The sequence below is a fragment of the Eleutherodactylus coqui genome, chromosome 11 (assembly GCF_035609145.1).
Source record: "Eleutherodactylus coqui strain aEleCoq1 chromosome 11, aEleCoq1.hap1, whole genome shotgun sequence".
Classification (NCBI taxonomy): domain Eukaryota; kingdom Metazoa; phylum Chordata; class Amphibia; order Anura; family Eleutherodactylidae; genus Eleutherodactylus; species Eleutherodactylus coqui.
In genome coordinates this window covers 38076187-38088493 of record NC_089847.1, presented here as the reverse complement: position 1 = coordinate 38088493, position 12307 = coordinate 38076187, and the positions used below count along the sequence as shown (strand labels likewise).

Here is a 12307-nt window from a genome sequence, read left to right as displayed (position 1 = left end):
AGAATATTGCAATGTAATAACTGATCCCACACATTCTTTATCGAGTAGCCAATTGTCGACTATTTACAGCCACCATCTTTCACTTTTTGCTCTGTGGGTTTTAGGATGGAAAAGAAATGTAAAAAAAAAAAAATCCCCGCACCTAAAATGTCCTGCGGCTGGGAGGATTATGGGGATTTGTGAAATTGCAGCAACTTTTATCAAACTGCTAGTTTCTCGCATACAGTGTCACGTCTCTCACTAGTTTTATTTTGCCTTCCTAGTTTAGAATAACACATATATAAAAAAAAATGCAATGGGACAAGCTTGACTTTTTCCTAAAGACTCTCTGAATGGGCCGCTGCATCCTCAGGGATAGGGAGCTTACAGCCAACTCCCACCCGCCAGGATGCAATCGCTGCATGCTATGTAGTTGCCATGGCAGCCGTGGGTCTTCTGAAGGCCCCCAGGGCTGCCATTGTAGAGGGCCTATGAAGCCATACCTGTGACGTGGCTCGATTGCCCGTCAGATCGCAGAATAATGTTGCACTATGGTATTGCATAATACTGCAGAAGTGATCAGACAATCGCAAAATCTTATCCCACGTGGGTACTAAAAAGTAAAAATCATTTTAAAAAGAAAAAATTAAAAGGTAATAAGTTTTAACCCCACGCCCCCCCCCCCCCCCACTACCCTTTTTGCCATATTTATAGAATCTAAAGTAAAGCAAACAAAACACATTTGGTGTCCATAAAGGTCTGATCCATCATAGTAACGCATTGTTTTACCCCTTCCCCCGCAATCTATTTTATATTCTAAAAGTAGTACAGAAAAACTTTATATAAGTTTTTGGTATTGTATTGTAAACCTACTGACCCACAGAATAAAGATGTGACCTATCTTGCTGCAATGTGTACACCGTAGAAACAGCGCCCTCCCATAGATGAACCCCAGCTGATCAAATATTGATGACCTATACTGAGGATAGATTATCAATAGTATTTCCCTGGGAAACCCTTTTAAGGCTCAGTGTCCACGGGCGGATTTGATTTGCGGAATCCGTGCATGGCACCCACACATGAGATCCGCAAATCAAGCCACCCATAGGGAAACAATTGGCGTCCGCACTTCATTTAACACCTGCGGAATTGTGTGTATTTGTTTTGTGGATGCCGCGAATGGATAATAAATCGCAGCATGCTCCATTTTACCGCAGATGATGTGCGGATGGGCTCCATTCATCTCTATAGAATCTTACAATTTTTAGATTCACTGCGGATTTGAAGGCTAAAATCCATTAGGGAGGTGGGGAAAAGGCTGGGAAGCGGGCTTGTGGATTTTTTTCCCCGCGGATAATTCGCAGATGTCCCGCGAGCAATGAAAAAAATCAATTTAATGATGACTCGCAGTTAGTGATGAGCGAGTATACTCGCTAAGGGCAATTGCTCGAGCGAGCATTGCCCTTAGCGAGTACCTGCCCGCTCGAGACAAAAGGTTCGGATGCCGGCGGCGGGGGAGGATCGGAGGGGAGATCGCTCGAGCAATTGCCCTTAGCGAGTATACTCGCTCATCTCTACTCACAGTGCATCCGCTGCGGAAATCGGCATGAAAAATCTGTGTGCGCCCTGGACATGAGGCCTAAGTGGTTATGCAGTCAGCGCGATGTGTGAGAACCTGTCATATCCTGCAGCCTCCCCGAGGGATGGCCAGGACACTTCTGTAACATGACATTGTGCTGGGGATCGCAGCGCTGCTGACAGGAGCCGCAAGCACCCCAGCAAGTAATTGACACCGGCAGAAGCCGGCGTTGAGGCGCGGGTTCACCGGCTGCAGCATGTCTATTCTTTTTTTTTTTTTTGCCCATTGCGGCCAATGGAAAAGCATGCAGCCAAGCCGCTCCAAAACCCACGGCTAAGTGCCGCTGGTTTTGAAGCAGCGCTTTCCTGGCAGAAATGTCACGGCTTTTTGCTGCGGCCAAACCGTAAGCTTTCCGCCGGGAATACGCAATGTGGGAACCCAGCCTAAATGGGTTATCTCACTATAAACCACCACTGTCTTATAGGATCACTTTGCATCTGCTTCCTTGCACCAAAGGCAAACCGCTGATTTTGCAAGGGAAAGCCATTGCCAGCAAGACCATTGCAGTGACCGTCACACAATCCTGCGTTTCCTCTGTAACAGACGTTAATGACTGACTGACCATATAATAGACGGTCTGTTCTGGCTCCTACAGGGTGTCTGAAACTGGTGAACCCCCTGTGATATCCATATGTCCTAATGGGGAATATGGACCGGGGGTTGTCTCTAACACATCCCCTCTTTAATTGGCTGGTTGATATTCGTTAATCTCACTCCACTGAATCCCGTTTCCTCTTCTTCCTTTTCTGTAGAATACTTTAAATAGCTGATAACTCTGAACATTACCAAACTAAACTCTTCATATTTTATTCATTTCAGATCAAGTGACCTGGAAATCCCAAGTACACCAGAAAGTCCGGTCAGGAAGTTCCTACAGCGCCGACCCAAGAGAACGCACATGATGTCCGTGGGGGATTTCGAGAGAGAATTAGAGGCTCAGCAGCTATCAGAAGGTGGTTTCCTCTAGAAACTCCTGCTATCGTGTAACATGAGCTGGTCTTCCATCTGTGCAGGACCATTTTAATTGCTCCAATGAGATCTAACAGGTTATTTGTGAAACGGCCTATAAGATATAGACCCGATTGGTACGCGGTTGTCTTCAGTGCTGCCTCTGAAGGTGTATTACTGGCCTGTTATTCACTATTTATGTATCACAAGATATTCTTCCTGTGTCATAACCTCAGCCTCCGCTACTATATAGATGAAGGAAAGCTTTTCTTGCGGTGCGTCTATTGCTGAGTTTCTACACTGCTTGGTGATTCAAAGTGTCACTTGCAATCTTCTGCCTGATGCAGCATTGGGTATGGAAAGATGCAGGTTGCCTGCCTTGTCATACAGCCGCCAAAAGCAACCGTATGACCCTGACGAGTATATTACAGATGACAGCCATTGCTGACGGTGCAGGCAGAGCTTCTTGGACAACATGATCCCTAGCGGAATGCAGTTTCTGCACCCTTAGGCTGGGTTCACACAGTGCGGATTTGCTGCGGTCTTGCCGCGGTTTGCCGTTGCATATCCGCACTGCGGCAAAACCGCTGCGTTTGCAGTGCAATGCAGCACAAATGAGTTTTGGAAAAAAGCTGTTCACACAGGGCGGGTTTGTTGCGGTTTTGCCGCAGAAGAACTGCTTCTGCGGCAAAACCGCTTCAAAGGTTATTTTTGTCTTGCGTAGTTTCTTGCGTATTTTCTGCGTGAAAAATCCGCAAGCGCTTTTTTAAACTTTTGCAGCGGATTTTGCTGCGTCCATAGAGGTCTATGGACAAAAATGCGCTGCGGAAAAGTCAAAAGAATTGACGTGCCGCGGCAGTGCGGAAAAAATCCGTCCTATGAGAACAGCTTTTTGCCCAAACACATTTGTACTGCATTGCTCTGCAAACGCAGTGGTTTTGCCGCAGTGTGGATATGCAACGGCAAACCGCGGCAGAACCGCAGCAAATCCGCCCTGTGTGAACCCAGGCTTAATGTGCAGTGCTGGAAGAGCTAAAAGTATTAATTCACTTGTTACAAGCAAATCTAGTAAATGAACATAGTGGGTGAATGTGCACCGACATTTAGCGTACCCTGCAGTCCTACAAACCCTGCACTATGCTTCTGTGAGGTTAACGGGCACCCTAGGTAAAGTCCACTTCAACTTACACCACCTATAACCTATATACATTCTTCTTGCATCCTGTTCCTTTAGGCTCCCAAGAATGCTTCATTGAATCTGTTGAAGGAGACACATCTGATTCTTTATCAACTGAAATATTTGTGCCCCTAAAGAAACGCTCAAAATATAACTTTTTTGCAAACCCCTCTAAGATAGGCGGAACGCCAAGAGGAGCCAGCAAACTCCTTGCCTTTGATGAGATAAAAGGAGCAAATGATGAACTTCTGGAGACAGAAACTAGGAAGCGAAATACAAGCGTTCGCACTACATCTAATGCACAGAGTCCGGAAGAGGATGCAAATGAAGATATTGGAGAAAACCATGGTGAACCCAGTGATGACAGCGATGAAGATATTGGAGACAACCATGGTGAACCCAGTGATGACAGCGATGAAGATATTGGAGACAACCATGGTGAACCCAGTGATGACAGCGATGAAGATATTGGAGACAACCATGGTGAACCCGGTGATGACAGCGATGAAGATGATGCAAGTGTTGACGAGAGTGAGAGTGAAGTTGGTGATGACATTATTGAAGTTGAAGCTGGTGATGTCTTCATGGATGTTGACAATAACACTCAGCAAAGTAAATCCAGTCCATCGAACAGCCCTAAACAGTCAACAGACAGCGAATATTCTCCCAACCTGCCACAAACAAGGCATAGTTCTAAATCTGGTATGTCGTCAGCAAACTATATTCACCTGCATTCAGCGAATGCATCAAGACCAGAAGAAAGTTCTGAAGCTTCAGAAAGTAGTGATGATGAAAACTTGGATCTCGCCATAAACAGAGGTAAGATTTATACCATAGTGTAATGTAATCCTGGCTGTGGATTTGACAGTTTAGCTTATGTGATCATACGTCATTTAATTGGGTTGTCACATAAAAACAACCGCTGTCTGTATGTCCTATAATGGCGCATGGATGTCACCAAAGGGATCCCTCTATAAGCCAGAATAGAGAGCCACTCTAGTATAGTAGCTTCCCTTCTGGTGTCCCCCAGCCTTAATACTATTACATAGATGGCTACCCATCTGATTGGCCATGTAATACTAGATTTCGGCTGACATGGATTTCCACAGTGAGACCAGCACTTTGCCAGGCCCGTGACACCGTCATTTTGAAGAGTGTTATCTTGGAGATGACGCCTTTGAAAGAGTACATGTCTGTTTTAGTATATGTATTCCTCATCAGATGGCAATTCTCCCACGCAGACAAAGGATCAGGCCTGCGGTCTTCATACATATTAGCTAGAGATTTCAGTCAACTTTTTTTCGAGTATGGGCATCTTCAAGGGGTTGTGCCAAGAGAAAGCTGTCTGTTGGGACCCCCACTGATCCCAAGAATGGGGGTCCTGAAGGTCCCACATAAATGGAGCAGTGGTTGTACATGCGCGCTTCCACATTTCCATGGAAGGGCCGGAGACTGCTGGGTGCTAGAATTCTACTATTTCCGGCACTTGAAATAATGGAGGGGGTGCATCCATGCCTGACTGCAGCTCCATTCATGCAGGATCTTCAGGATCTCCATTCTCAGGATCGGTGGGATCCCAGGAGCTGGACCACCACTGATCTGTGGATAGGAGCTAACTTTTTACCTTGACACAACCCCTTTAATACTAGAACTGCATAGCCTGTACAGTATGGCTGCCGTCAGGGGCGATTTCTGTATGAAGCTATAGGTTTTTTTATGTTCACCAATAAGCTTCTCTCTTTTCAGAAATTGTCAAGAAGAAAGAAAATCACCAGATGTTGCTTTCTGCATCGCCAGGAACTCCTGCTTATGTTAAAAAGGCTCCCTCTGCGCAAGTGTATATGGCACATTTTAATCACTACTTTTCTAATATTGTCTTTTAGATTCCCTGATGGTTGTAAAGATAACTTTCCACCTTTCAGAGAATCTTTTAGACCAGTAGATGGATGAATCAGTGGGACAGATTTCTTCCAAACTAGTACAACTGTCTACTTTAAAGGAGGTGTCCAGCATTTGAAAAAAACATGGCTGCTTTCATGCAAGAACATATGACACCTGTCTATGGGTTGCCTGGTATTGCAGCTCATCTTCATGGAAGTGAATGTGGCTGAGCTGCAATACCAGACAAAAGCCATGGACAAGTGTGCAGCCATGTTCTTCTAATCCTGGACGAACACCATAGTGAACACCATATGTGTTTTCATGTCCTGGGTGTCTGGGCTTTACTCTACAGGGCTGTAAAAACATGCTGTCCCTGTAGAGTAAAGCCTCAGGGTCTGTGAATGTGACAGCTCCCTGCTATTGGCTACAGGAGGTAGCGAGCGCCTGGAGCTGTGATACGATCAGTTATCGGTTTTGGAGAAGTTTTAATTAAAAAAAAAAAAGCTAAAGTTTCATCTCTAGCCATGGATCGGATCCGTGAGGAGAGATGAAACTACTCAGCTTTAGCCTCCGATCTCCCGTAGTGATCTGGTTCTGCAAGGCCAGCCTGCAAAATGTCGGGCGTATGCGCAAAAGGCTGGAGGGCCTGGGAAGTTAAAAAACTGCCTCCTCCCAGCTATGAAAGGTAGCTGAGAGCAAGGAGATGTTACCGGGGGCCACGGTATGCGGTCCCTGTTAACGTGATTGGCGTTATCGATGGATAATGGCGATCATGTAAAATAAAAATGTAAATTTCATCTACCCTCATGGATTGTATCTGTGTGGGAAGATCAAATTACTTAAAGCCCCCGGATTTGTCTCCTGATGGGATCTTTTATCCATGGACCTCTCCATGGCTTCTGCGCATGCGCCTGTCGGCAAAATGGGGTACGCATGCGCAGAAGACGAGGATTGCCCGGAAAACTTAAAATTTCCCTACTTCTGGCTACTAAAGGTAGCTGAGAGTCTGTAGATTTCACGGGGGCCCGCGGTACGTGGTCCCTGGTCACATGATCGCCGTTATCATTGGATAATGGAAATCATGTAAAAGTACAAAAAAAGCTGATGTTGAATCTTCCCTCACGGATCCAATCGTTGATGGTAAATTAAGCCCCGACGCAATCATCCACCATGGACCATCCCCGGTTTCTGCACATGCGACCGCGAGCAAAATGCCAGACACGTGCGCAGGAGCCAGGGAAGGCTCGCTGAATTTTTTACTCTCCTTGCTCTAGGCTACGAAAGGTAGGCTGGAGCGGTGATCGGAGGTCTCATTGAGGGGTGCCCAGTCATGTGATCCCCATTATCCAATGGTATAAAAAAGGTAGCAATCTACCATTAGGCCGGTCTCACACGACCAGATAGAAATTGTCGCTAAGCGATGGCATTGGAAATACAAACAAAAGAAAGGTGTACTGCGCATGACCGCCTGCGTGAGTGCGCAGTACACTTTACGCAACCGTACACCGTGCTACAGACTGCCTGCACAGCGGAACTTCATGTAATTAATTTCATTTTAATATGTTGCAGTTCCCTGTATGGATGGGATTGCAGCTGTGCGGGGAAACCTCAGAGGGAGCCACAGCGCTTTACTGGAATTGTGGCCCTCCGTTCTATGGCTTGGCAGTCACATGACCCTTTTTTATCTAGTGGCAGTAGCTATACCAATGTTCACTAGGGGACACGGCCTACGACCAAAATGGGAGATTTTATGGCAAGTACAAAAGTCTAATTTTTAAGGTTACATGAATTTTTTTTTTTGATGTTTTTAGAAGACCAATTAAACCTGCTGTTAGCAAGAAGATCCAGAGAACAAACAGCACAAGGCCTAAGAAAGAGAAATCCATATTCACCAGGAGCCAGCTGAAGCAGATATTTAGTCATCGTGCTCAAATGCGAGTCTCTAAGGAAGCTATGGAAGACGTGGAAAAATGGTAAGCTGTCAGTTCTTGGCTTTAGGACTGACACACTGGTGTGGTTTTCATCCATGTGTCGTCCTTTAAAAAGACTATGCACTTCTAGCACATGGACTCCTATTAATGTGGCAACACACTAGTGAGTTTTCTCATGCAAACGCTGACTGCCTGAAAAACGGATTGCATCTGCTATTCTGATCTGGTTTATGCCCAAGACTTTCCCATTCTAGTCAATGGGTAGAGCGAAAAAAGGACCGCTCTTGGATGCCCTCCACGTGCAGTTCGTGTGCTATCCGTTCCAAATCGAGCCCAATTCTGTGTTGGCTACTATTCATGAAATGGCACGCGGATTCCATCGGAGTCATGCATTTTATTTTTTCCACCCCACGTCTCTGAAATGAACAAGGTTGTCTTGCTGGAACGTGTAGAAAATTCAGCAGACTTACTTGTAGAAATCCGTCAAGGATTCATCTCCCCCTGACATGTTCCCTTTTTGGGCTGAGCAGGGTGGAGGTTGGTAAAGGAGGTGGGCTTACCAATCTTTGTCCTATCGCAGGCATGGGAAGTCTAACTGGGACATGCAGGAGGACCTGGCTGAACCCTTGGGACCTATAGGGATTTCTTTTATCTCTTTGATTCTATTTTGTCTCATGTTACAATTTTTAAATCAAAGGGAGGAATTTCTGGGATATCTTTGTGCATTTTTTATGTTTTGTGGCCCTTTTAAGTATTCTCTTCCAAAGGAATAGTTTCTAGGAGCCATCCGGTTGCCTTTTAGCTCTCAGCAGTATAGAGATGCAGGGACTACAGGGGAAATTTTACTAAGACTGGTAATAATTCCGCAATCTGAAGGAAGATGCGCCAAATGTGAAAGACAAGGCTCATCATCATGCTGGCGTAAGGTAGGAGGACAGTTGGTTGATGAGGCTCTTCTGTGTTGCTGATGATCCCAGGGGCCCTCACTACCCAAATCTGCAGGTGGCTATAGGGGTCCGTCCTTTTTGTGCCCACTGTTAACTTGTGTCTTCTACTGCGCAGAATATTCCTGAGAACAGACTTCATCATTGTAATGGCTTATTGATGGTGCAGAACCCCTCACCCAGGACCTGTACAAATGTACTAACTTTTCCCTTTCCTCCCCACAGCTTAGATCTCTATCTGAACAGGCTCACTGAAGATCTGTCTGCGTACACGGCTCATGCCAAGAGGAAAACCATAATGCGTGCCGACCTGGAGCTGCTTATGAAGAGGTGAGGTGAAACGTCTAGTGAACTCTGAATGCCTCAGTAGTGGCATGTACGGCATGCAGTTATACATGGAAATACTGATTTTAGATTTCCTGTTTTTACAAAAATTCACAATATACAATACAAATCTACTATACACACATAGGTGATTGAAAGCTGCAGGGAACTAGGTCTTTGGGTAGGATTTTCCTATCATCACGATGACACTATGGGGGCATAATTTAAAGGGGTTATACCAAGATTTTAACTTCTCCCCTCTGGTTAGGATAGGGAATACCTTGCTGTTTGGTGGGGATCTAGGTTAGAGGCGATCAGTGTTTACCTGGGCTTTGCTTTAGAAGAATCGCGGTTGGCTGCACATCCCACTTTACTGCAGGCAGATGTGCAGCTGAAGGGTTCTTCTTTGCTGTACAATAGATGCGATTAGCTGATGAACAAGTTTGCTCGTCCGTTGGCTGAGGGACGATAGCTTCACATTGCTGATAGTCAGGCGAGCTAGCTTTCATAGGAACACTTGTGCCCACTGAATGCCACATTGACCATGTTGTATTTTTGGACTTGTAGGCAAGGATTCATGACTGATGCCACTTCTCTCAATGTTCTCATTGAAAACTATTTACCGATGGAATGCAGAAGGCTTCTCATTCCATGTGCGAGCGGCGGAAACAAGGTGTTTCCAAAACTGTGACCTCATCGGTGTGAGAGCCATTATTGTAAATGTTATGTTGTAAATGGTAACTTAACCTGTTGATGATTTGTACTTTAATAAAATATTTGCACATCTAGCCTTGTGCCATTTTCATTGTCAAGTACAGAAGAATCCTTTGTTTGAGGCTTCCCCATTATTTCCCCCAAAGTGGTTTCTTGTCTTGGCCAATTCATTTTTGTGTAAGGGACACAGAGGTTATCAAAATTGGGGTTATTTAGTTTAGAAAAAGGACGACTGAGGGGCGATCTAATAACTATGTATAAATATATTAGGGGACAATGCTGAGATCTCTCCCATCATCTGTTTATACCCAGGACTGTGACTGTAACAAGGGGACATCCTCTACATCTAGAGGAAAGAAGGTTTCTTTACCAACATACTGTAGAAAAGGGTTCTTTACTGTAAGAGCAGTAAGAGTATGAAACTTTCTGCCTTAGGGTGACTTCCCACTACAGTTTTTTTTTTTTTTTCACACTGCGAAATTCGCAGCATTTTTTTTCTGCAGGGGTCTATAGGACTTGTAATGTTAAAATTGTGATCGCGCAAAATCGCAATTTACCGTGAAATTTTAACATTACAAGTCCCATAGACCCCTGCAGAAAAAAACACGAATTTCGCAGTGAAAAAAAAACTGTAGTGGGTTGTGATGGCAAATTTAGTAAGGGAGTGTAAGAGGGGCCTGACTCCTTTCTTGAGGGTTAGTGATCCAGGAATTAGTCGAATGGCCAGATTGGAGTCAGGAAGTAATTTTGGTTTTTTTTGTCCTTTTTTAAATGGGGAAAATTATCTTCTACCTCTATTGGGATTTTTTTGGCCCTTCTCTGGATCAATATTGAGGGGTATTGGGCTGAACTGGATAGACATGTCTTCTTTCAGACTTGCATACTACGTACCTTTTACATGGGTGGAGTCTGGCTGCGGGACGCACTGCAACACATGGCAAATTCCCTATCAAAATACAAACTTAGCGGTGTAGATTCTGCAGCTTCAGCTACGCGTTGTGATGCCTCCTGCGGCTAAATTCTGGCCAGTGTGAAAGACTTCTAATAGGGACCTGGCTGGTTCCCTCCCCTCCAATCTTTCATACATTGGAAAGCCGCTTCAGTACAATCCAATTTCTTATGTTTCAATCCACATGTTTAATTTTTTCCCCCTCCTGACTGTTTCCATGACCAGAGGTGTCTGTGTATTCACCATATCCTTAACCAATATATAAAACACCGATAAGTGTGAGCAGTACCGAACGATCTGTCTTACTGGGCTCTTCCAATACTTTTGACAGCAAAAATATTAGTTTACAGAGCTATTCTTGCCATCAAAAATACTGGAACCCTGACAAAATCCCATTAAAGTCCCACTGGTATGAACCTGGCAGAGCTGTCATTCTTGCCATCAAAAACACCAATAGAACGCATTAAAACAAATCCATCATAGCTTGTGATAGCGAGCTCTGGTTACTATATCACTGGGTTAATGCTGCCCAAACCACCGGCAGCATGAACCTGGGACGGGTATGCCCATTGCCTCGTGTACAGGGTGGTCTGAATTGCTGCAGGGTTTCAGAATAAACACACTTAGGAGTGTATTGTGTCAAACTTAAATTTCTCTGGCAATGACATAAGTGTGGTGGCTCAGTTATTAGCGCCTCTGCCTTGCAGTACTAGAGTTGTAGATTCAAGTCTGACAGAGTGATGGCTGTATGGAGTTTTGCTAAGTTGATGTGTTGCCTTTGGAGAGATTTGAACCGAAGACCCCAGCATTGCAAGGCAACAATGCTAACCACTGAGCCACATTCATTGAAGAGGCACAAACCCCACCAAAATGGATGCAAGCGGAAAGCTTACAGATGCTTTCCATTTTCTGATTTTAGTTTTTAATAAAACTGGATCAGTCAAAAGGCTAATGAACGTACCCTGAATATAGTGAAAACCTGTATATCAAGATTGATTTATATACAAACAATGGAAGCGCCTATCTCCTACGCAATATGGCGTTACGGGATCAGAGGTGTAACAGAAGGTCATTTTGCTGTTGCTTTATAGCTTTTAGTTGTATACTTTTCCAAGCCTTTGGATGAGCTGGGCCTTTCTACGGTACCTGAGTGCACACTTTTGATCAGGCGTGTCCGTATTTTTGCCGTTATCCTTAGGCCGCATTCACTTAAGCAGATTTGTGCGTACAATATAAAGAAAATGGAACCGATTTGATTTCAGTGGGTTCATTCACATGCGTGTATGTTGCAGCATGCTCCATCTTCCAGCGCATTTATACAGGTAAAGAGAACATTTTGAAGTCATGAAACTAATGGCCATTTCAATGGCTGATGGCATCAGTGTGTGGTTTTTTTGCATATGCAAATGCACATAATTTGTATACACAAACATACAATAAAACACTATTGTGCATACAAATAGGCATATATTCATGTAAATCCAGTATTGGTGTGTTTGCACCAATTTACACCTCCCAGACTCCAGTTGTCAAGACTGGAATTGAGAACTGTAGTTAAGTGATCCTCTGGCTCTGGACAATGAAAGATGGCCATGCTACTACTCCGACTACCCAATAGACTACTGATGCATACTAATACACAATGTGTATCAGGTAGTCGGTGCAGTAGTGCGGCCATCTTTGTTTATCCAGAACTGAAGGGTCGCTTTAAGCAACAACCTGTGAGCCCAGATTAAAGACCTCAGCTTTAACTCCTTCCTGCTCCAGGATATACAGCATCGCTTGTTGTGGTCCCCTGGGAAGGGAGGTGGGGGGGCTAAA

General features: G+C 44.7%; 1 protein-coding gene across 2 annotated transcripts in view; it reads left to right on the top strand.

Annotated features, from left to right (window-relative positions):
• CENPT (centromere protein T) overlaps positions 1-9611 on the top strand; it is a 39755-nt gene extending 30144 nt beyond the window's left edge. Inside the window, exons 12-17 of one of the 2 annotated variants that reach the window (XM_066583877.1) lie at positions 2438-2571; positions 3801-4562; positions 5490-5574; positions 7436-7597; positions 8725-8829; positions 9391-9611. In XM_066583877.1, coding sequence (XP_066439974.1) covers positions 2438-2571; positions 3801-4562; positions 5490-5574; positions 7436-7597; positions 8725-8829; positions 9391-9514 — 1372 coding nt within the window. In that variant the 3' untranslated portion in view covers positions 9515-9611. Of the gene's footprint in view, positions 1-2437; positions 2572-3800; positions 4563-5489; positions 5581-7435; positions 7598-8724; positions 8830-9390 lie in introns of both variants that reach the window. The other variant, XM_066583875.1, reaches the window with a different exon arrangement.
• Positions 9612-12307: the final 2696 nt, after the last annotated feature.